Source organism: Mastomys coucha, unplaced genomic scaffold (genome assembly GCF_008632895.1).
Source record: "Mastomys coucha isolate ucsf_1 unplaced genomic scaffold, UCSF_Mcou_1 pScaffold21, whole genome shotgun sequence".
Classification (NCBI taxonomy): Eukaryota; Metazoa; Chordata; class Mammalia; order Rodentia; family Muridae; genus Mastomys; species Mastomys coucha.
In genome coordinates this window covers 45,683,932-45,709,314 of record NW_022196904.1, presented here as the reverse complement: position 1 = coordinate 45,709,314, position 25,383 = coordinate 45,683,932, and the positions used below count along the sequence as shown (strand labels likewise).

Below are 25,383 nucleotides of genomic sequence, written 5' to 3'. Positions count from 1 at the left end.
ACACACACACACACACACACACACACACACAGACAAGCACACACACACACACACACACACACACACACACATACACACCAAAATGTATCTGAAACTATAATATTTAGGTAATTCTCATAAGAGATTTTTCTGGACAAAATAATGTAGTGTCATGTTATCAGTGAGAAATTAATTCAGAAACCCACCTCTTACAGATCATTAGCATTGCATAGTACTGTCTCAGGCAAAAAAGTTCAGGTCTAGACTATATTTTGAAACACTAGAACACTACATATTTGATTCACTATGCTAAATTAGCACATGTGCACACTTTATTAGGTGCATTGCTTTGTGCTGAGAGCCCTATTCATAAAGAATGAATGCAGTCTGGGGTCTAATTGCTCAAGGAGGCTGTGAATGGAGAATCTGGAGCCAAACAGTATTAAATTGGTCTGCTCAACTCCAGATTGGATCGTTGGAGCTTGGCACTTGGCAGTTAATTTCTAACATCTAATTGCAGATTCTGAAAGGCTTCCTAGTCAGTGTTGTAACAGTATAGACATGGTGATGGATACAAGATCATGAGGCCCAGCCCTGGCTGGCCAGCTAAAAGTAGACATTTTTATTTAGAATTCTGACTACAGGTAGAGTGCCTATGTCTTAGTGAGTGGTCCACAGTTATGTGCATATTGGCAGTATTAATTAGACTTGAGATAATTTTTTTAATGAAAGCATGAAGTTGGGAAGGCATGTACTTTTGTGGCATTCAGGGAGAGTTGGAAGGGGTAGAGGGCATATATGATCATGGTACATTTCATACATGAATACAAAATTTTTAAAAATTAACAAATTAAAATGACGAAAGTGATAGAAATATTAAGAAAAGTTGGAAGTAAAGGAGATATTGTTTTCTTTGCATATGATAACAAGCTTTTTCTCTGAATTTTATGAGACTTCTGAGAATGACTGAAGTCAATGGTCTTATCAATAATTTTCTGTTCCAATTTACTTTAATTTTAGAAAGAATAAATGACTTAGATACCTTGGTTGCTAACAAATGCCTCTGAAATTTTCAAGATTTACAAGTGGTCAAGAAATATGTCTTTTCTTACATTTTTCCTTACCAAAAATGAATGCTTATGAAGATTTAAGCTTGTACCATTCTTGAGAGAAAATCTCTGCACCTATATCACAAATAAAGTGCCACAGAGGATCTACTTTACAGTTACTATTTAAAATATATATTCTAAAATCTATTACATATGCATATTTATTTATATATAATCATCTTTTATGGTACTGTGATCTAAAGTCATGGCTTTGAACATTCCATGCATATTCTCTACCACTGAGCTATGCCTAGAATCCCAATACACATTTCTATAGCAACATGTGATATATACCAATATATATCCATTGAAAGAAAAGAGATCTGGTGGCAGTCATCAAATATTATGACCTCATATACTCAAAATATATTCTAATAATGATATATTCACATGTCTCATATATCACTCTGATATAATTTATAAAATATGTATATTTATTTCTTCATTGTAGTAATTTTACATGTGGATGTAGACTGTATTACATATGTCTGTAGTATAGAAAGGTGGAAGGTGTGAGATTGTTAAGTAGTAACTAAATTGTTAGCTTATAAACTCATCAGTTAGAAAGAAAAATGTCTAAAACATACTCCTCTGATAGGGTCAAATTAGAAATCTCTATCATCAGTGCAGTAGGAAAAAGTTCATGCTTCTATGGCAATGAACTCTTTCTTAATTCTAGAGTCAATATCTTAATTATTTTCAGTCTTGACTGTATGTCAGGCAGTTTAAATGACCCTGAACATGCATGTGTCCTGTATTATATCTCAATCTACAATGGCATTTTTGAACATGCAATAATTTGAAAATACAACCCAGCTTGAGAAGTTTGGTCTGTGATAATTGCAGGTGTACTGTACTGATAGTTTTTAAGGATTTCTCTGCCAAAGACTTTTGGCAGCTAGGAAGGTAATAAAACCCACGTTCTCTAAGGCTCTAGGCACCAAGCTGTACGCTATTTTTACCCAGATGCCAGGAAACTCCTGATTAGATCCCTGGAGCTTGCTGCCATAAATGACTTTGGTATTTAAAGAAAAACTTTCAAAATTAGCATGCTATTCTCTTGTTTTTATGCAGCTCTCACGACTGTAACCTTTACCCATGTAACTATAGCAGAGACCAAGTCAGTGAGCAGAAAGCCCAAGTTTGACAAAATTATGTACTCTGGGATGGAGGAAAAACGTGGCTTCCTGCAAGGCAATTTCAGCCTCTTCTTTGTCTAGTGTATTTGTATTGTTGTTTATAGCGTTGCTATGGTGACCACTGATGATAAATACATTTTCTTATTTTTGTTTCATTTTTGTGCTAAAAGCAATGTCACACTTCTGTGGGCTGCACATTGTGTCCTCGTACAGGGATAGTTGAACAGTATGGGTATGCTGAACAATCACTGAAACCTTACTAAGAACATTATTGCTTAAATAAATTGTTAAATAAATTGGATTTTTATTAATGTGTATGTTTCTCTTAGAGTGCATGTCACATGTATGAGGATATCATCAGAGGTATAAGATCCCTTGGAGTTAAAATTGCTTGTGGGCCACCTGAATGGCTTTTGGAAACTGAATCCACATCCCCTGCAAAAGCAGTGCATGATCTAAATGACTGAAATCTCTTCCATCTCTAAATACTTTCTTTAAATATTAATATCTAAAGTATAATCCACAAACTGCAAGAAACTCAAGAAGAAGGAAGACCAAAGTGTGGATGCTTCGTTCATTCTTAGAAGGCAGAACAAAATACCCATTTAAGGAGTTGCAAAGACAAAGTATGGAGCAGAGACTGAAGGATGGACAATCCAGAGACTGCTCCACCTGGGAATCCTTCCTATATTCAATCACCAAACCCAGATACTATTGTGGAAACCATGCTTTTAAGCAATGATGACCCCAGCAAAAGAGAGGGGTAAGGAATATAATTTCATCATCAAGAGTCTATTGATGACTTTGGTCCTAAAATCAGGCTTGCATTGTTTTTCATTATGTACGTCCCATGAAGCCCTTGCCTTTTCCCTCTCACTGAGTAATTTCAAATGTTTCCAACATTAAACTTTCACTTACGTTGAGGTCATCAAATCCTACTTGTAAATTCAGATATTCTTCCTGTTTTCCAGATCAAACCGTGATATCACTGAACACAATTGCACACTGGGTTTCTGACAATTACCCAAAAGATAACATATGGAAAATATCCTAATTGGCTTTCTTTTCAAAGCCTCTCTTGCTGTTCAGGTCATCTATGTATGCAAACTTGAAGTGATATCTTGGTCTCCTTCCTCTCTGTACTTCTTCCTCTGGAATGAAGAGATCTCTCAGGCTGTATACCTCAGTAACACATTTAATCATGAGTTTACACTAGTTCTCCCCATCAGCACACTGAGATCCAATTTCTTTTTGTCTTTCTTTTTCTTTTTCTTTTCTTTTTCTTTTTTTGCACCATAGTCAAGCTGCCATTCGGTGTTACATGACTAAAGAAAACAGCTTCCACAGTTTGCTTTTTTTCATTTCTAGTTGTATTCAGTTTGTTTAAAATGGAAATGGTATTTCAGTAGCTTACCTTTCTATTCAAACACAATTATCTATACAACAAATACTCTAACACAGACATGCTCTTAGACACGTATAGACCAATAGTACACTTAATCTTTTTCTCTTCTCAAAGGTATTTAGACCATGGAATCCGGAACACTAATGTCAAATTTAAAAATTAAAATCATAGAAGGCTTTGTCATCTACCTTGTGCAGATCCTCATAACTCCAAACATTACTCTAAGATTCCAGAACACTGATATGCATTTACAGTTTAGTGCAACATTCAATGAGATATTTTCCAGAAATATGCAAGTAAGAAAATGAGCACACATTAAACCCCATTGCAAGTTAATTCTCTGAAAACATCATGCCAAGTAGATCGAGAAGATAAGCTCAGTCACCTTATTGAGGACAAGGCAGACAACACATACTTCTGTAACTGAGGCATGAGTCCTCAGCTGTCACAGCAGGGGTAACATAAAAATATCTTCCTGAGAAGATTAAAAAATATGTACTGAAGTCAGGGAGAATGAGGTATTAATGACAGTAGAGGATGCTATGGTAGAGGGCAAGAAAGGATGACTGCATGTACTCAGGAGCAACACAGGAAGCAGTACTGTTGTAGAGCAGGTGTGAGCTATGGGAACAATGGCTTATATAGCAGGCATGCTGGAGTACAGGTGACAGGAATATTGCAGAGGAGGCATGAGCTGTAGGACTGATGGCTCATAGTAGGCATTCTATAGTAGCCAAGAAAATGAGTGCAAAAATGAGGAGAATGCATATAAATTACTTTGTTTTCTCTAATAAACTTATAATTCAGTAGTAGCATCAAGAACATTTGGCTTCAAAATATGTAAACATATTCTTATATATCACACGTATGCAATGTATGCACCACATATACATACACCACATACATACAAACACACACACACACACACACACTTGGACAGAAACATAAAGCTTATGTCATGAATCCCTAGAAGGATTAAAGCAGCATCAAACGTTACTTCTTGAGTTATTTTTTTGTGTTTCTCAAAATGTAGCTTCAAAATTGTTGTTTTAGATATGTTTCACAAATTACCAAAAAGCCTTATAAAACACCACTGAGGAAGGTTTCAAATGCTGAGGGCGAATTCAGAAAGAAAACCACATCTATAATAGTTTCAAGAGAAAACTAAAATAGCAAGACATAGACATAACCAAGGGGAAAGAACTCTAAAATGGAAAATGTACGACACTGAAGAAAGAATTGAAGAGGGCACTGGAGGAGGCAGAGCACTCCCATGGACAAGGATCAGCAGAACTAATATTCTTTCAACGGCTGTGTTTCTGAAGTGAATGTGATCGACGGTTGGGTGTAACTGTGATAAAAACTATAGTGACACTTTCTCAAAACTATGGGGACATCCTTAAGCTAATACAGAAGTACATATTATTCCAAATGGCCTGAACAATATTGAACAAAAAAGAAATTCTGGAGCTAAAATAAGACTTTATTCAAACTTCTACAAAACCATAGTATCAAAACCAACACTGTACTAGCATCAAAAATAAATAAGAAGTATTGAAAATAAGAGAGGATCCCAGAATAAGCTCATACAATGACAAGCAATTTGTTTTCAATTAAGATATTGTGGTAGTTTGAATATACTTGCTCCAAGGAATGGCACTATTAGGAGGGGTGGCAATGTTGGAATAGGTGTGCTCTTGTTCTAGGATATGTGTCACTGTGGGGGTGGGCTTTGAGGTCCAATGATCACGCTCCACCCAGTGTGGAATTAAGAGTCTGCTCCTGGCTGCCTGCAGAAGCCAGTCTCCTCCTGGTTGCCTTAGGATCAAGAGGTACAACTCTTGGCTCCTCCAGCACCACGTGTGCTTGCATGCTGCTATGCTTTCTGCCATGATGACAATGGACTAAACCTCTGAAACTGTAAGTCAGCCCCAACTAAATGTTGTCCTTCCTAACAGTTGCCTTGGTCATGGTGTCTCTTCACAGCTTTGCAAATCCTAACAAAAACAGATCTTGAAAACATACATCTGAGAAGAGACAGCCTTTTCAAAGCTTGTGTTGAGAAAACTTGGTATTAATATGCATAAGTGGGGTTAGATCTCTATCCCTCATCACTTGCAAAACTATTCAATGGAGCAATGAGCTTAATAGACCTAATACTTTGAAACTGTCATTGGAAGACATTTCAACACAGATTCACAAATAAAGACTGACTGAAAGGACACCAAACAGTCCAGAAAAATAAAGCTAATAATTGACATATAAGACTGCATGAAATGGAAGTGTTTCTGTTCAGCAAAGTAAAGAATTAGCTGAGTGATACGACAGCTGACAGAAAATAGAGAAATTCCTGGATAAATATTTACTTAACAAGGAATTACATTCTAAAATCAGCAAATTAATGCTCAAAAATAAGTAGGCAAATGAATCAGATAGTTCTCAAGAGAGAGAGAGAGAGAGAGAGAGAGAGAGAGAGAGAGAGAGAGAGAGAAATGTTTAAAACTGACAGAGTCCATCTGAGTCAGAATGAGTACAACTGAGGAATCAAACAACCAATACTGGCAAGAATATGAAGAAAGAACTTTTATTCTTTGATAGTGGGAATATAAAAATGTGCAGTTAATATATGCAAATAGGAATGAAAATTCCTCATAAAGTTGAAACTAGCACAAGTCTCTTGGTATACACCCAAAGTACTTACTTAGCATCCAAATACCAAGATGCAAGCACAGTATCTGCATACCATAGAGATACACACATGGAATCTGCATACTATAGAGATGCACACCCAGTATCTGCATACTGTAGAGATGCACACGGAGTATCTGTATTGTAGAGATGCACCCACAGTATCTGGATACTCAAGGGATGCACACACAGTATCTACATATTGTACAGGTGTGCACACAGTATCTGGATAATATAGAGATGCACACACAATGTCTGCATACTGTAAAGATGCCCACATAGTATATATGTATTTTAGAGATATGTGCACATCATATCCATTATAACAATAATAATAGTCATGATATGAAATTAATTTAAGTGTCAATAAACAAAAGAACATTAAAAAAAAGGTACCTAAACACAACTAGGTTCACTAAACCCCAGAAAACAGGTTTATGCAATCTTCAGAATAATATGTAAAGCTAGAACTCATTGTGTTAACAAAATAAACTAGACCCAGGAAGAAAAATGATTTTTTTTCTCTTTCAAATATTGGGTAGATGACAGTAAAGTGCTAGATGAAAGATAGAGACATAATAGATGGATAGATAGATAGATGACTTCTAGATCACAGATTGATGATGAGAGATGCTACATAGCTAGATAGATAAATGATATAGATATATAGATACTGTTATAAGTATACAGAGAAATGGGAAAAGGCTATATGGAGAAAGATGACTGACAGGAAGAGGAAACCACAAAGGAGGGTTGTGATGTATGATTATTTAACAATGTACAAATCTTGCATGTATAAAAAGACATCATTTTGTATAATCCTTTTCAAAGTTAAAATTAAATATACTAAATGAAAAATAGATCTAATTTATGAAAAATGCAGTAGCATGGGAGACAGAACCCTTAAGTGGTCACATTACTGTAGCTATCCCAGATCTAAAGAGTGAGAGTCGGGTGATTACTAGGTAACTCTCTGTCAGGCACACCACATCATGGGCTACAAGGAACTCTCTTTAATGGCTAATGAGTTAAGTGTACTAATTTAAAAATTAAGTATGGGCCAAGTCTTTAAATTCAGCACTCAACAGAAAGAGACTGGCAGATCTCTGTCAATTCAAGGTCAAATTGGTCTATGTAGAGTGTTTTAAGCTAGCCAGATTCAGATAGTGACACTCTGTCTCAAACAGAGAGACAAGCAACCAAGCAACCAAGCAACCAAGCAGCCAAGCAGCCAAGCAAATAAACAGACAATGTTTGGGTTGAGACTCTAGCTTCATGGGAAATTATTTGCCTAGGTTGTGCAAAGCTCTGTGTTCAATCTCTACCTCCATACACGAAGCATGTTACTTTTCTTTTACACAGAAAAAGTCTCTCATGACTTACGAGTTTGATTTTCTTGTATATACTACACCATGTTATATGATTCAGGACTTAGAACAATATTGCCTTCTAGGTGCCTGCAAAGAGATTGTGCCCCAAGCACACATAAAACACAATTTCTGCCACTATTAAGAAGATGAAGAACGTAGACAAAACATAAACATTAGAAAAGCTTTTAATGTTAATCTCTAAAATACAATACTGCAGATTACATTAGCCTAGATTTATTGAAATTCATCTGAAACAATTGGATTTTTTTTATTATTGGTTTTTGAAAAATAAGCAATCTACAAACTGCTTGTTTAAATCCTTCCTGTTCTTTTCAGTGTTAAACTAAGACAGATAATAAATATTAATTTCAATGACAGGACATACATTAAATCCTAGAAAATCAATAAAAGCAACCCTCAGTAATTTCCTCCATATATTCAAGGTCTTAAAGAACCAAGATCTGTAATTCATTTAAGCAACTTTATCTAATTTAAGTTGGAGACAAAAGTCACATGATCACAGAATTGAGGGGATACTTTGCTGGAAGTCATCAGTTTTAGATGAGGGTTTTGTTCCTTGTCCCCAGTGTAGCACTAGAGAAACCAGGCCATGGCTTAGCCTTTACTATGAGATTGTGTGGGGAGTGTATAGTCAGTCATTTCAAGAAATTTACTGAGTACCTTCTCTGATGAACATGGAACAGTACAGTTTTATGTGTTTGTATTATTTGTGATATAAATAATCAAATATTTTAAACCTAGAATGTTCAAGAGAAGGACAAAAAAAGTATGGAAAACATTTTCTTTAAAATTATGAGCATCCTTCAGCACACAATAAGGGCAAAAGTGATAAAATGAAACCATGGGAATACAGTTTCATGAATTTTCTACAGGATGGCATGTTAATATATGAAGAGATTACATAAAATAAATCTCTTATGCCCACAATTGTAAGTAACAATGCTAGAATAAGAAGTGTAAGAAAGAAACATGAATTAAGCTCATGAGTAGCACAGAGATCACTGCTTGCACTCCTGTTTTTCCAGTGTTTTTAGCCCTTACCTGTACAGCTTAGATTTCTAACTTAGGGTGCTGTGCACAATCGACATCCTAATAGTGAATAACTAGGGAGGCTGTTCCTTCAAGAGCCCTAACTGAAACAAAACTCCTCTCTCCAACAGCTCCTTCACGGGGTCTGTATTTATTTACACACAGAGCCCAATAACAGGTTTCTGTAGAGAATGAAATAAAGTGGGGTAGAAGTCCCAGAGTCTCCTCTGATAGTCAGGTATTATGGGATTTAATGAGACAAACTTACAGATCAGTTGCTATGAAATAGGGAGGGACATCAAAATTCCTCTTAAAAAGTGAATGGAAGCCAAAACAAAATTATCTAACTGAAAAGCCATGTGGTGAGAGTTGATTTGTGTGTGTGTGTCAGAATATCTTTATATACTGTGAAATGATTCTGGTGTGGGCTGAATGTTATATACTTAATTTTAACATGCATGAGGAATGTTGCTGCTTATATTTCCAAAGAAAGTTCATATCTGTATTATTTATGAGAATGCAATACCAATCTTTTAAAAATACTTAAAATTCATTGTTTTTATACCTTTGTTGTTGTTGTAGTAATGTCAACAATGACAATTTTCTACTTACAAACTAAGGAGTTCAATAATGAAACATTGCTGTCTGCCAGCCTTCTCTGGGACTGTAGACTGAGCTACTCTCTGCTGGGAGCTGCCTGATCAGTTGGTAAATTTGGTGTCCTTCTTGGGTCCAGTGTAGTGAGTACACACACATAGTGGATCTTTAAGACAATGCTTTACTATTCATTACTGGTAACCCATGGAGAAGAAGTACCTTGCTTTTTTCCCTTGCTTCTGGAATCCTGGAAGCAACTGTCCTGAGTGGATGTAACATCTGGGTTGGATTTGATGGGATGAGACTCAAAGGAGGAGGCTGATCACGGAAAACTGATGACAAGCAGAGTTGTACAGTCTCTTTCATTGCTTTCATCTGTGATTCCTAGAAGAGAGGGAAGGATTGACATTTTAATCTATAGTTCTTATTACCATTTACCACATTGGTCTTATCCTATACTCACTCCATTTGACTACAGACAGGTTTTCAAATGAAGTTTCTGTCCTGGTTCAATGTGGTGTCTATACTTGGTTCTACAGTAGAATGTCTTATGCACAGCTGGTGTCACAATGATGGATGGATGAAGAACCTAGGATGGGAAATAAGCCTTAAACAGAAATAGTATGACCATACTTCTGGCCTGATCTACCCTCAACACCTCTCTCTCCTTCTCCCTCCCTCCCTCTCTCCTTTCTACTTCCTTCATCTCTTTCTGCAACCTGATCAGCTAAGATTTGATCAATCATCCCAACCTACTGCTACTGCATCTGAGAGCCATCCCTGCTACCAGGATGACATAGGAGTGTCTTAGGCATTGTCATGAGCTATGAATGTGGTCTAATATATTTATATACATATCACCTCACATTTCCAAAAGGTTGGATACCCACAAAACCCCTCTGCCACACCCACTCCAATGAAGTCTTGTGACAAGCCCAAAAGCTTGGCCACAGACCAGAGGTGAAAAAGCTTCAAAGGAAGTCAGTCTCTTGGAGTTCATTTGTGGCATTCCATAACTCAGAGATAGCCCAGATATGTCTCCTTGCAAACTCTTGTGCTAGGTGCCCACCAAGATATGATTTACTATAGCTAAACAAAATTGGACATTGCTCTCTGACCTTTACCAATGTTCTAACATCTTAGCCAAATGCTGACTTGGAATTTCATAAAGAATGTTGCCCATCCAGACTAATTGCCTCCAACATTGTTAGGCAGATAGTAAAGTGGGTAGGGCATTGAAGCTTACAAAATGGGAGTTGTTTATCCCAGGGCAAGGTCAAGTAGAATCCTCATTCTCAGACACACGTGGCAGCTGAGCCACTCCTAGGAATTAGCAAGAATGCGAACCCCTGGGACATGCCTTTGCTAGCCCAGAAGATTAGCATAGTGGGCATTTTACTAAGGATGAGACCTTAAGCCTTGTGTGTGTGTGTGTGTGTGTGTGTGTGTGTGTGTGTGACAGTGTGCAGCAGAGAGCATTCAAGACTCGAGGATTTGACAAGCTTCCAGCCTCATGAGGTCTGCAGCCCCCCCCAAACCATCCCCCCCGGCCCAGAGTGCTTGGCCCTGGGAGGGGGGGTGCGGCGCCTGTACAGAAGAGGTGACTGTTTCAGATCCAGTGTGTTTTAGATGGCCTCAGATATACCTTGACCACTGAGCTGCCAGATTTTTCTTTTCTCTTTTGTAATGACTGTAAAAGTCTGATGCTATTTTTGAGAAATACATTCAGATCCTGCACTTCCATGTGTTGTGTCTGTTATTTTTTCTTCGCCAACACCTTGTTGACTTGACCAGGACCCATGTTTCCCCATGGGTTGAGGGAGGCCCAGACTGGCTGGCCTGCATAACCCCTCAAAACATGAGCCAGACTAAATCCTTCTGTCTTTAAGCTATGTTTCACCAGATATTTGGTTGCATTGATAAGAAAAAGAATGAATGCAGAAAATGGATACCAAAGCTATGGATTTCTTGCTGCTATAGACCTGATCATGCTGTCTTGAATCTATTGGAACTAGCTTGCAAGTCTATTCAGAACAGTTTGAAACTTCAGGCCAGATAATTATAGGAAACTTAGAAGCAAAATTTGGTAGGTGATTGTAATAGGGCTGTGGAAGACCAGTATCCCAGAAGAAATGAAGTTCAAGAGGCCTCAGAGGGAAAGGAGAGTGGTCAGATATTGGTCGAGAGGCCACAGATGCTGCATCCTGGCAAATACTCTGGCTATATTCTGCTTCCATAATGAAACGTGAATGTGGATGAATTAAAAAGCAATGGACTTTGGTTTGATGGAGAACATTTCAAGAGATAACTATCAGGCTGTGAGAGGGTACTTGTCCATTGTGTTTATGTATTGCAGTTTATCATACATCTTCAAAGCAGAAAATGCAGGAGAAGGATGCGACATATAATAGTTCAGTGATATATGCATGCAGGTGTGGTTAAAGTGGTAGGCATGGGACAGATACCAATAAACTGCATATGCCTTCTCAAGAGATTGGCTCTGTTAAGGTGAAACTACATCCTCTGCATGGAGACAATAGGAAGGGATATTTAGGTTAGGCCTTCACTCCTAGAAGGTTCTAGGTGAAATGGTGCAAAGCCATTTGAAAATAGAATGCCTGAGCAGGGAACTTCCAAGGGATTTTTCATGGTCTTGGGGCCAGAGGGATTAAAGAGTATTTTCAGCTGGTTAATAAATCTCTAAGTAAGAGCAAAAACTCAATTCAGATGCTAAAAGCAATGAAGAATGAAAACATGAAGTCATGGTTTCAAATGAGACACACAAACTCTCTAACCATTCAAGAGGGAGAGAAGAATGATCTGTTCTCTTTGCTTCAAGCTGTTCTTAAGCTCTTCCCTCCTGGGTTTCATTTTTGGGACTACAGACTGCACCAGGACCATTTGTCTTACATTTTGGTATAGTTCTTTGTTGACAGTATAGATGAATCCTACCAGAGAACATGGTCTGACATCTGTCACCAGAATTAGTGTCAACCTCTTTCTAACCCTCTCTCCCCAAGATAGAGCCTCTAACTCTTTTGATGTTGTCAGTTTTGTGTTTGCACAGGCTCAGGGGCAATAATGACCTGACAGCATAGCCCATTCCGTCATCATCATCCTTCCATTATACTGAAGCTTCAGGTAACTATTTGAAGTGTACTATAACAAGATGCCCCTAACTGGAGTATGAGGTGACATATGTAGCATGCTTTCCTCTATATCTATTTCCTCTACATCTAGAAGAGAACTATTCTTTTCTCATGTAAGTCTTGGTTTATCCTTTCCTTCCTGTCTCAAATCACTTTTCCCATTTATTGTACCTTCCAATTTTCAACCTTGAAGTTGGGAATTTTGTAGCTAAAATGCCCAATTTTTCAATATACTTCAGTGATAGCTGAATAAATAATAAATTTTCTAAAAACTCAGAATTGATTCATAGATGTTGAGGAGTTTTTTGCTTTTGTTTTGTTTATTTTGGACAAAACTGGATTGTGAAAGTTCTTACAGTATTTATATGATAGTTAAACTTATGTGAACATGAGATGCAGGATATCTAAAAAGTAAAAGGTGAGTAAAAATGTGTTATATAAATGTGACAGAGAGTGGGGAGGAACAATTCTTTTAAACTGTATATATTAGCCCAGAAGCTCAGAATACCCAAAATGCAATCCACAAAGCACAAGAAACTTAAGAAGGAAGACCAAAGTGTGGATGCTTTGTTCCTTCTTAGAAGGGGGAACAAAATACCCATCTAAGGAATTTCAGAGACAAACTATGGAGCAGAAACTGAAAGAAGGACAATCCAGAGACTGCTCCACCTGGGAATCCTTTCCATATTCAAACCAAGACACTATTGTGTATGTCAGCAAGTGCTGGCTGAGAGAAGCCTGATATAGCTGTCTCCTGGGAGGCTCAGACAGTGCCCGACTAATACAGAAGTAGAGACTCACAACCACTTATTGGACTGAGCATAGTGTCCCCAATGAAGGAGCTAGAAAAAGGACCCAAGGAGGTGTAGGGTTTGTAGCCCCTTAGGACAAACAACAATATGAACTAACAAGTACCCTCAGAGCTCCCAGGGACTAAATTACCAACCAAAGAGCACACATGGTAGGACTCATGGCTCCAGCAGCATATGTATAGTAGAGGATGGCCTAGTCAGTCGTCAATGGGAGGAGAGGCCCTTGGTCCCATGAAGGTTTAGTTTATCCCCCAGTATAGGGGAACAGCAGGGCTGGGAAGTAGGAGAAGGTAGGTTGGTGAACAGGGGAGGGGGTAGGAAATAGTTTTGTTTTTGTTTTTGTTTTTGATATTTTTTCAGAGGGTTAACCAGGAGAGCAGATATCATTTGAAATGTAAATAAAGAACATATCTAATAACCCCCCAAATTAGTTATATAAATGTGACAGAGAGTGGGGAGGAACAATTCTTTTAAACTGTAGTTTTTGTCCATTATTGATTGATATAGCCTTTCTACCTGGATTTATAGCTTAAGTTTTAAAAATTTATTTGTACCTTGCTTGATATTTCTTAAAATCAATCCCTAATAATGGGAAATGCTTTTTATAGTTCTAAGTACCAAAAAAGAAGTGATAGAATATTAAAGGTTAAAGACAAAATTCTCTTCACAGAAAAGCAATCGTACCTTATTCACTAGTAACACTAATGGATAAGCTTTCTGGGTTTTTCCATGTGACAGGCAGTGTTCCCATCAATTTAGTTTTTATGCATATAACTCTCAAATCACCTTTAAAAATCTAAGTGCTGTTGCTGACCTCTATGAAGCATAGCACTGGGAAAGTCTGAACACGGCCAATCAACAAAAGTGATTACTTAAACACAGGGGTACTTTCCCTGGAGACTTTCAACTCTAAGACTCCCAGACTAATAGAGGCTATGACAGAATATGGACTCACTGCACAAGGGCGCACATGAGAATGGTGAATAATGGGACAAGGACACAGAACTAAAGGGGAAGGAAACACTCTGCCGTAGCCCTGAGTTCTGTGACATAAGCCCATTTCTAACCAATACAACATTTTATGGCTTTGAGATTTGGTGGTATCCATAAGTACCAGCAATTTTCAGATTCATTTTCTATTATTCTACTTCTTTGTGGATCAGAAAGTCTCATTTTCTGATTGGTTAGTTATATTTGATATGGGAACAAAGATCATGTCTTATATGCTTTCTGGTTCCTGTAATGCTCAATGTAATAGCATTTCATGAAAGCTATTTGAAAACTATATAACCACTGATAAACTAAATAATTATCTAGCATTCAATCTGGGAGAACATACAAGAAAAAAATAATTTTTTTTTTTTTTTTTTTTTTTTTCGAGACAGGGTTTCTCTGTATAGCTCTGGCTGTCCTGGAACTCACTCTGTAGACCAGGCTGGCCTCGAACTCAGAAATCCGCCTGCCTCTGCCTCCCAAGTGCTGGGATTAAAGGCGTGCGCCACCACCGCCCGGCTAGAAAAAAATAATTTAATGGCCATAAATAATACCATCTTAGAAGTTCGGGGACTGCCTTGAGGACTCAGTGTCTTCTTGGGATATAATGCATTTTTTTTCTAGAGAAAGTGGCAGCAGAGACAGAAAAGAGTTTTTCAGTGTAATTTGAATGTTCTTCTTGTTTTTTTCTTTTCACTAGATCTACACAATTTTTATGTCTTTTGTAAAAATTGGCGAAGTGTGTGTTGTGTGAGATGAGGTGAGCATCACGGGAAAACAATAAATTAAATTTTTATAAAACTAATTTTGGTAAAATGAATTATGCCTGGCCTTCTCCATAGAATGAAAGCCAGGCTACCCTGAATGATCAAATGTTAATAATGTGAATAAATTAATAAATAGCCATTCCTAAAAACTAAGGTTGAGGAGATCTCTACTTATTTAAATATTAATTTGTCTCAGAGCTCCACAACTTACAAAGGAGCACCATTAACAATCAGGATATCTCCTTTCTAATTTCTCTATTATGAAGCAGTCTACATAGTATGTCTAAGATATCACATATGCTAGCTGTGAAGATGAGTGGATCATAACAAAGTAGAGAAATGTGTTAATGAGAGACAGAGTCATATTCCTAAACCACAGAATTTAGACTGGTCTTCAAACCTACTACACAGTGGCAGGTGTATGGTATAGTGTCAAAATATGCACACAGTTAGGTTTCCTAAAGTATGAAACCTGAAGATCTTGAAAGGGAACCAATCCTACATAGTCTCTCTCCTGCTTGTTTCACAACAAAACACAGTTCACACTGGGTAATTAGAAGGCAATTTCCTTTTTACAAATCCTCTGAGTTCATATCATGAATTATTGAAAATATAACTTCACAAATGGAATGGTTTCCTTGTTAAATGTTATTGATAGCATAATCACTGAGCAGTTATCATAGCATAGACAGTTCTTGACAGATGGTGGAACAGTTTAAGTTTAACCAAGATGATTTTGAGAATTACAGGGCTATGGAGAAAATAATATCATGTGTGAGGTTAGCAGGAGTCTGAATTGAATGGCAAAGGCATGTTAATAACTTCTTAATTCACTATAGTATGCATAAGTTACACACAGATAGACAGACAAATATTTATAATACAAAGGCAACATGTTCTTAAGGTCTTTATCTACATATATACTACATGTATAACATACATGTAGTGTGTATGTTATACACACTATTTCTCTGTGTCTATTCAATAAGTGGAGGCCTAAACATGAGATACATTCAAGTGTTCTTTGCAGCCATCTGCCATATATTTCTCAGAAAACAATTACATCCAAAATTTTGATATTCCTTATTTTACTTAACCTATTGTAATAAATACTTTATTTTTTATGTGCTTGGGAAATTACTATTTATAGACAAAATATATTTTATTAGTAATTTTCATGCTTGGGCTAGTATTCCAAAAGATGACTATACAATACATATGAAATCCTATGTTCTCTCTTATTATAATTATTGCTACATGTAATATTCTTGGACACATTTCCAAGTTCTCTAATGTGAGGAGCAGTTCTGGGGCATAGGAATTTAAGACACATTTTAACAACCTAATGTCAATGGCTGCTTCCATTCTCTTTGTAGTCATCCATCTAGAGTTAACACACAGTGGCATGAATTTCAAATTAAGTAAGTTTATCTATGGTGTTATGGAATAAATGAATCAGTGAGATAAAAGAAAAATGAAGCCATAAATCCACAGAGTTCACTCACTTTACTGAGGCAGAAAAGAAATGAGGAGAACTTGGAGTCCAAGGATGACAGGAGCATTTGGGAGTTCTATACCCAACTTTTGTGCAGAATGTCTCAAATTGCAGTAGATAATCACAGGCAGCAGCAAGCACATCCTGTGTTACTGAAACCAACATTACAATGACTCCTGGATGTAAACTTACCCTATCAAGAGCTGCTTTCTCAAGTTCATTTTTGGCTACAGCTAGCTTTTGTTCCAGTTCAGTGAGCTGTTGGGCCTGTAACAGAAAAGAAAGGCAGAGCATTTCAGTAAACCCTGTAATCTACTTTACACATTTGTCCTTCACTGCAAAAGAATAAAAGAAAAAGAATATAGCATCTTAGTTCAATTTTCATATTAAAAATACAAAATCACAGTCATTTGATATGTATGCATAAACAGCATGATATGAATAAATGAGGACTGAAGTCCCATGGGTCGGAACCCCTTAGTAAAGACTAACTCAAAACTTCCTTATTTGTTTTATTGGAGATGTTTCTAACTCTGAGGGATTGAACTACATTTCCACTACTTGCTGTGATGATGCCTGACTTCCCATTTGACTTTTAATTTTTCATTTGGTGATAGAGCAACTGAGAATAGAAATAGGTTTAAATAAAGCACTCTCTGTGCCTGTATGTGTTTTTATAAAATATAAATACCACACGAATGCTCCATGTGAAGCTACAATCTCCAAATCACTAGGACAGAAAATGTACTCTCACAAAACCAAGTCAAGGAGAACCTGAAAACCCACACTTTAGCCTGGGCAATTATACAGACATGTTTCACATGAGTTGCTCAGCCTACAAAATTTTATTGTGGTATTCCAGTAAAATTAATACAGCAATAGTTGGTCTTTCTCTTTTCATGTTATCCTAGTTCACCTCTTCATTTCTTCAAATGTTGTAACAGGACTCTTAAGTAAAAGTAATAGTAACCTCTTAAGTGAAAGATGTACATATGCAAAGAAGGAACCACCAGGCTAACAGCTGGAAACTATGCAGAAGACCTGGTAAGTAGGAGCACGTCTGTCTCTGACTTTTGCCTGCTCTTGGGACTCTTTTCTTCCTATTAGGTTGCCTTGTCCAGCCTCAATCTGAGGGCTTTTGCCTTGTTTCATTGTATCTTCTTGTCCAGCCTCAATCTGAGGGCTTTTGCCTTGTTTCATTGTATCTTGTTTTGTTGTGTTTGGGTGATGTCTCTTGGATGCTTGATCTTTTCTGAAAGGAAAAGGAGGGGAGGGGATATATCTTGGAGAGAAGGGAAGTGGGGGGGATCTAGAAGGAATGGATGTAAGAAAAACTGTAGTCAGGATGTATTTTATAAGAGAAGAATCTATTTCTAATAAAAAGAAAGATGCATATTCTAATCTTGCCTTAGCTATATGATCTTGGACAAAATAGCTTACTCTTAACCAAAGACAACAATAGTTTTTTGTCTTACATTATCACTGAATAAGGAACATGAAGTTTGGAGACCTTTATTATGAACAAATACATGGTATCTGTACTTCTTTGGTGTGTGAATCTCTGAGTGTATTCTTTCCAGTTTGTTGTGGTTTATACTAAGTGCAAGAAAAATTAATGTTTTTTTTCAATTTGTGTTAGTAATGCTGCCGTCTTATTGCCTATTGGAATTAATTTATTCATATCCTAATACAAATAGTAGCAACCTTGTAACACATACTAAACATAGATTGTGTGTAATTACTATATAATGAAGAAAATGTCAAAGACAAAATCCTTCCCTATCTGTGCTTGTATAATGTGAATTAGTGACAACCATTATTTAGAAAATGAAGTTAAAAGACAAAATAGGAAAAAATATAAGAATCTACATTAATCTCAGTCCCTGAGCTGGAGAAATGGCTTATTGATGGTAAAAACTTAATGTTTTTTTTTTTTAGAGGACTAAAGTTCAGTTCCCTTTAACCATATAAGCTGTTCACAACAGCTGTGTCTCTAGCTTCACAAGCCCCAATGGCTGCTCCTGGCTTTGACAGGAACATGCATATAATACCCAAGTAAAGGCACACACAAGTAAAGGTACACACACACACACACACACACACACACACACACACACACACATAAAAATTTTAAAAATTAAAATCTTTAAAAAAATTAAGGGAAAAAATCATTCGTGTCTTTGGTGCTGTGTCTTGCTGTTCTTCCTATCAAGAGAGCATTTACATTCTTGATGCTGAATGAGCTCTTGCAGGCTCTAACTCTTTCCTTGTTCATTGGAATACAGGCAAATACTTAGGAAACTAGATTTGAGATTGACATGGCAAACTGCCTGTTGGAGTGGAGTAACTCATTATGTCTCCATGAAGAGCCAAATTAATACTAAACCTGAACAAAAACAGGCCTGTAGAAATCTATAATCATGCATGTACCTAGCCAACATCACTAGCTTCCTTCCAATCTATGTGTGCTTGTAATATATCTATAAATATATTGTAATATATCCAAAATATATTCATGGTTGGTTGTAACTCTCCTGCTTGACCCTGCCTGCCTCTCATAACCACACCTCTCTGCCTCCCTCCTGCTATTTGCCACGCCTCTCTCCTGGTTCCAGTTACATCGGAAGTCCCACCTCCAGAGACTGAATAAGGAGCTGCTGATTGGGCCGGCATGCTGACAATCTTGGGGGAGGGGTTTTGCCTCAACTATTCTACCTGTTGGCTTGTAACAAAGAGATTATTATTAAATCCAAGATGGCTGAGTGATCATACTTGAGTGCTGTCTAATTTTGAACCTTCCACGTGGACTAAGGTAACATAATATGGCTAGCCAATTTCCTCCTGACCCCATATTCCAGAAAACCCATTTTTATTGTTGCCGCTGGCTGGCAACAGTTGGTGCTTTCAGCCTTTGGATGTAGATGATGTTACAACATCCTGTTGCTGTAGATGATAATCATTATGACAGCTCTTCTGAGCAGAAACTTGTTCATGATTTGTTTCTTCTCACCAGAAGATAAGTTCTTGATCATTGAACATAGAGAAAAAGAACTGATTCTGTATTAGTTTTAATACATTGAGCTAAATAGTTAATTCCTGCAAGCTTGGGTTTATTTATACATATAAAATAAGATACCTGTAGAATGACTAATGAAGTAAAAGCAACCCATAGCAACATTCCAACGCTTGATAAATAAGGTACTTTATTGACTTGCATTTGTACTTCATGGGCAGGACCAGTGTAGAAACCTAGTATGTTTTCTGGACAAGAAAAATGAATTCCAATGAAACAGAACATTTGAGTCTGAATCAGTTTTTATGAGCCACCACAAGGTTTTCAGTTGTTTACCTCCTGAGTATGAGCAAGCTCATAAGTAAGAACATTGCAGAGAGAGTAAGAAAAGTCAATGGTAAGGGCAGCAGGATTCACAATTATTGACATGTCCTGATTTCTGAAAGAGCAGTTGTTATATCAGTTCACATACTTTGTCTATATTATATACAGGAAAATACTGTGAAGGGTAGAACACTGGAAGACTTATGATAGTCAGGGCACTTAGAAAGTAAACTAGCTAGTAACATTAACTTTATATGTTTACTTGAGAAAACAGAATGGACTATACATTTAAAAAATGATGCCACCTCAGAAAGCCATTTCAGAGCAGCTTTCCTTCTCATGCTATCAATAACTAAGATTTGTGACAATTAGTATTTTCCAAGTATGAAACAAGTAAGAGTGAAAAATACACTTAAAAATCACGAACAAATAAAGTTGCCTTGTGAGATTCAAATAGCTAAGTCAGAGTAGTGAGTAGCACCAACTGAAGAAGGGGGAGCAGCTCAGTGTTCCTCTAAGAGTCCCTTTGACAACAGCATAGCCATACCATCCATTGCTGATGCCTGTGGGGACTTGAGAGAAGGCGTAACATGAGAGAAAGGATTAGAGATGATGTAAATACAGTATGCTCATGTAGGAGATGCCCAAATGAAGAAAAGGGGAACAACAGTTTGGGTGCCGCAGTTATGATTTCTTAATTCAGTTTCCTAAAACTGTGACTTTAGATTCCCACAGAACTCCGAAGCTCTGGCTGTCAGCATGCCTGACAACAAGACTTTCTCATGGAATTCTCATTGTTCCCCACCCCCCCCTACTCCCTTTGTTTTTTTTAACACAGGCATTTTTAAAATATGCTATAATCAATTATTGGAGTGAGGACAAACCATCTCAGATTAATTTTCCTCCTTCCTTCCTTCCTTCTTTCCTTCCTTCCTTCCTTCTTTCCTTCCTTCCTTTACTTTCCTTCCTTCCTTCATTTTATTATCTTTTTCTTTTTTCATTTTATTTTTCTTTCTTTCTTCCTCCATACCTCCCTTTCTTCCTTCCTTCTTTCCTTCCTTCCCTCCTTCCTTTCTTTCTTTTCTTTCCTTTGTTCATTTTATTGTCTTTTTCTTTCTTCATCTTCTCTTTCTTTTTTCTTTCTTTCTTTCTTTCTTTCTTTCTTTCTTCCTTTCTTCCTTCCTTCTCTCCTTCCTTTTCTCCTTCCTTTCTTTCTTTCCTTTTATTGTCTTTTCTTTTTTCATTTTAATTTTCTTTCTTTCCTCCTCCCTCCTTTACTCCCTCCTTCATTCCATTCCTGCCTCTATTCCCTTCCTTCCTTTTTTCCTTCTTTCCTCCCTTCCTCCTTCTTTTGTACTTCCTTTTAAGAATTTACCTTCACATCAGCTAGACAATAAAGGATAACAGCAATTTAGTGTTCAATCCATAAGCTGTGATTTTTTTTCCCTCCTAAACACAAATTAAGTGTGTCAGGTCTGAGGTAATCTGTGTGATGATCTGTCTGGTGTGTGGTGTATAAAAGTCAGGTTTAGGGAGCAAATCAAAAGGAAGTACCAATAAAGGGGCCATACCTTCTATCTTTTTTGTGTGGCCTGAGCTGTAACATTTGTTACAACAGTTTTGATAGCCAGTTGATTTGTTTGCTGGACCCAAAAAAATGAATCTAAGTCTACATTTAACCTTAAACAAATATAAAATCTAGAATATATAGTGTATGAGTTTGCAGATATATGATTGCATGCATGTGTATGTGTTTACATGTGCATATGTGTGTGTGCAGGCATGTATATTTGTGTGTTGTGTGGTTTCCAATAGAACAATACAAAAACAGTGCAGAGTTTCTAAAACTGAAAGTTTTTGTGTTGGGGGAATGAACAGCAACTCCACTCCCAAATTTTGTAAAGTATTAACTAAAATAAAAATTAATGGCATTAAAATAACTATCTGATGTATAATATAGCATTATTGTTCTCTGAACCTTGGGCCTTCATAGTTGGTGATATCACATTAATTAACTGAACGAAGAACACACTGTTAACACAATAAAGAACTATGATGTTAGTTCTGCCTTTTAAAAACGAAGGAAGCTGAGAGAGACTAATGAAATATCTTGCTTAATATCACACAGGTATAGAATTTTAATACAAGCAGATTTAGAACTTGAATTGTTGCATTCTGAATCTATAGCTGTATTTGTAATCACCAAAGATGTCCATCTATAGAATTTATAACTAAATTATGTGCATATTCAGTGGCACATGCTCAAAATTTACTGATATGCTTTATAATTTACAGTGTTTCAAGAAAACATAGACAACTTGGTGAATGTTGTATGATTAACATTTGTATTTTATCAGAGGGATAATAATGAACCTATGAAACAGATGATTTTTTTAGGATTTCTTTAAAAATCTTATTTTGAGGTAGTTTATGTGTATGTGTGCGTGCTGGCTTGAGTTCTTGTTTTCCATGAGTAAGGCAGATATCCAAAGAAGCCAGGAAAGGATATTAGATACCCTGGATCTGAAGCTGCAGGCAGTTTTAAGCCAAGCAGTCTGGATTGGTACAGGGGCCTGTGTCTTCTGGAAGAACAATAAGTGTTTCTGGTTGCCGAACCGTTATTCCGGCCACAAGAGATGTTCTTAACTGCCAAGTAGGAATTGGATAGCTTAATGAAGAGACACTGATGTGGTTAGACAAATCAACTTCATATATTATCGTATAAGGATACACCCTTTACTCATTAGCCTTATAATAGCATTTGCCTACCATTCTAGGGACACACAACATACCTCACGGCAACACTTCATCATCTTCATCTCTAACTCACATTTGCCAACAGTTATACAGTAGGCATAATAACAAATGCCATCTGCTATTTCAACCTATTCTAACAGAAGTACAATTTATTGTCAGTGTTAAATGTGGCCATCAGGTCTCTCTCTCTCTCTCTCTCTCTCTCTCTCTCTCTCTTTCTCTCTCTCTCAGTCTCTCTCTTTCTCTGTCAAGGATTTATTTATTTTATTTATGAGTGGTCTATATACATGTACACCTGCATGCCAGAAGAGGGCATCAGATCACACAGAGGGCTGTGACTCACCATCTATGGTGGGTTGTTAGGAATTGAACTCAGGACCTCTGGAAGAGTAGCCAGTGAATTGAACCATCTTAACTGCTGAGCCATCTTTCCAGTTCAGCTTTTTAAAATATTAATAACGGGAGCAATTCTGAGAGAATAAGCTAATGTATGTATTATTTTCCAAATCACACAGAGATAGCTTAGCATTACAGCTGAGTGTAAAAGCTATTAAGTAAAGTTAACACATCAAATTTTAAAATTCAAGAAAACCTTCCTTTGAGAATTATGTTTATATATACATTTTTAAACTTATTTTTTAAAAATTGGATTTATTGTCCTCATGCAAAAGTGAATAAGCCTGTGGTCAGCATGACATCTAAAAGAAACTATACTTGAATAAATAACTTTATGGCCCTGAAATTTATTCCCTTAACTACAAGACCTCAGAAGGAAAGCCTATTTTACAGTGATTTATTTCATATGAGATCTCAAAGCTCAATTCTAAAGATGAGAATATAATAAATTATTGTTTCATTTTATCATAGAGGGTCTCATTATATATTCAGGTTACCCCGAGACTGAACACTACATAGTTCACACTAGCCTCACATTAATGGCAACCTTCTTGTTCAGCTTCTCAAATGTTGGTATTGTAGTAATGAACTATCACAACTGTCTTGGAATATGATTTCCTAAAGGAATCACTCTACCTTAGCTCTCTGATCAACTGTTTTGCTTACATTTAAGCACTTAGTTAAGGAGTAAGATATATCTTGATGGGTAAGTAGGATCCAATAGATACTGTTGGGCAGGCATGTGTCAACAAGAAGAGTTGGTTAAAAAGTGGTGAACAGGTAATGATGCATAGGTGAATGAAGGATATAGACAATCAGTAGACAGATAGTGATGGGGTGCTCATGGATAGGTAATAGTGAGTAGGTACTGATAGATTGATGCTGGTGCACAGGTAGGTCGAGAGAAATACTTGTGCTTAGTTCCTGTTAGGTAGGTATTGATAAATAGGTGTTGGTGGATAGATGCTGATACATAGGTAGTAATAAATTACAGATGAATTGGCCCAGGATGGTACACACTGGTGAAGAGGTGTTGGGAGACAGGTAAGGGTAGTTAAATACTTATAGATAGTTAGTTATGAAAAGGTGCCAATGGATAGGTCTAGATGGGGAGTTGCTAGTTGATGGTTAGTGATAAGTTGTTGATAGCTAAGTATTTGTATATATTGTGCTAGACATTACTATACTAAAGGCCTACTCACTCTTCTGCCTCCTCTACCTCCCCCTCCTTCTCTCTCTCTCTTCCTTTATCTTCTCCTTCCCACCCTCAACTAAATGAAGATGAAGGGCCTGTTTTTTCTCTATCGTACATTATGAATATGTTTATGTCTAAATTTAAATATGTTAAATATTCACTGTTTCTTGAACCAATGGGAATAACATGAAAACTCCTATGAAGAAAAGCAAATGGAAGCAGATGCCTAATTTAGCCTGAGTTCACCAGAGACTTGTAAATGTTTGTTTAAAAAAAAAAAAAGGTCTTTAGACAAGTAAGTTTTACATTTCAAGTTATTGAGAATAAACCAATTTCATAGATATAAAAATCTCACATTCAAGGTATATGCTATTCATTTATGTTACTGAAAATTGTTCAGATTTTTAGAACATGGCAGAGTAAGCAGACTAAAATAGTCTCCCTCCCACAATCAGCTGTGAGTCAGCTGTGTCTGACAGACTGTCGATAGGAGAAACATGGAACATCTACTGAGCACATCTGTCTTTAACTCAGGGACAATTTCCTGAGCAAAGTCTCAAGAGCTGTGACTCTAATGGGTCATATTTATGTAACAATGTTAAAGTACATTCTAAGTGTTTTTGTATTCTCACTGGAACTATCAATTGTCATTCACATATTGAGACAATATAACTAGATTGATGAGCTATTTGAGCATCAGAACTTTGTCTTTCCTGGTATAATTTGCAGTGGTTTGCTATGCAGTAAGAAAAAAACTATTTGCATTAAGGGAATTCATGATCCTTTAGTTGGCCTTTTAGTATATTGAATGGGGCAAACTATCCATGTGGACTTGTTCTTTCTGTGGCAAATCATGGGAAACTCCTTGCATTCATCCATGACTGTTCAGTTCCTAAGTCTCCTTCATTCACAGATGAAAGCAAGTGTTCTGGGACTAGAGAGATGGAGTAGTAGTTGAGGATATACATTGCTCTTGCAGAGATCATAAGTTTGGTTTTCAGCACTTCCATTGTGTAGCATACAACCAACTGAAACTAAACCAACAGAAGATCTGACATCCTTTTCCGGACTCTGGGGTTACCTGACCTTACATGTTCTCAACCGTACACACCACACCATACCACACCACACACACACACACACAC

The 25,383-nt window shown here is 36.9% G+C and overlaps 1 protein-coding gene across 2 annotated transcripts in view; it reads right to left on the bottom strand.

The window, feature by feature from the left end:
• Luzp2 (leucine zipper protein 2) overlaps positions 1-25,383 on the bottom strand; it is a 392,186-nt gene that overhangs the window by 45,347 nt on the left and 321,456 nt on the right. For both annotated transcript variants that reach the window (XM_031386806.1, XM_031386808.1), the window contains exons 8-9: positions 16,746-16,820; positions 9,557-9,721 (exon numbers count right to left, since the gene is read on the bottom strand). In XM_031386806.1, coding sequence (XP_031242666.1) covers positions 9,557-9,721; positions 16,746-16,820 — 240 coding nt within the window. The remainder of the gene's footprint in view (positions 1-9,556; positions 9,722-16,745; positions 16,821-25,383) is intronic.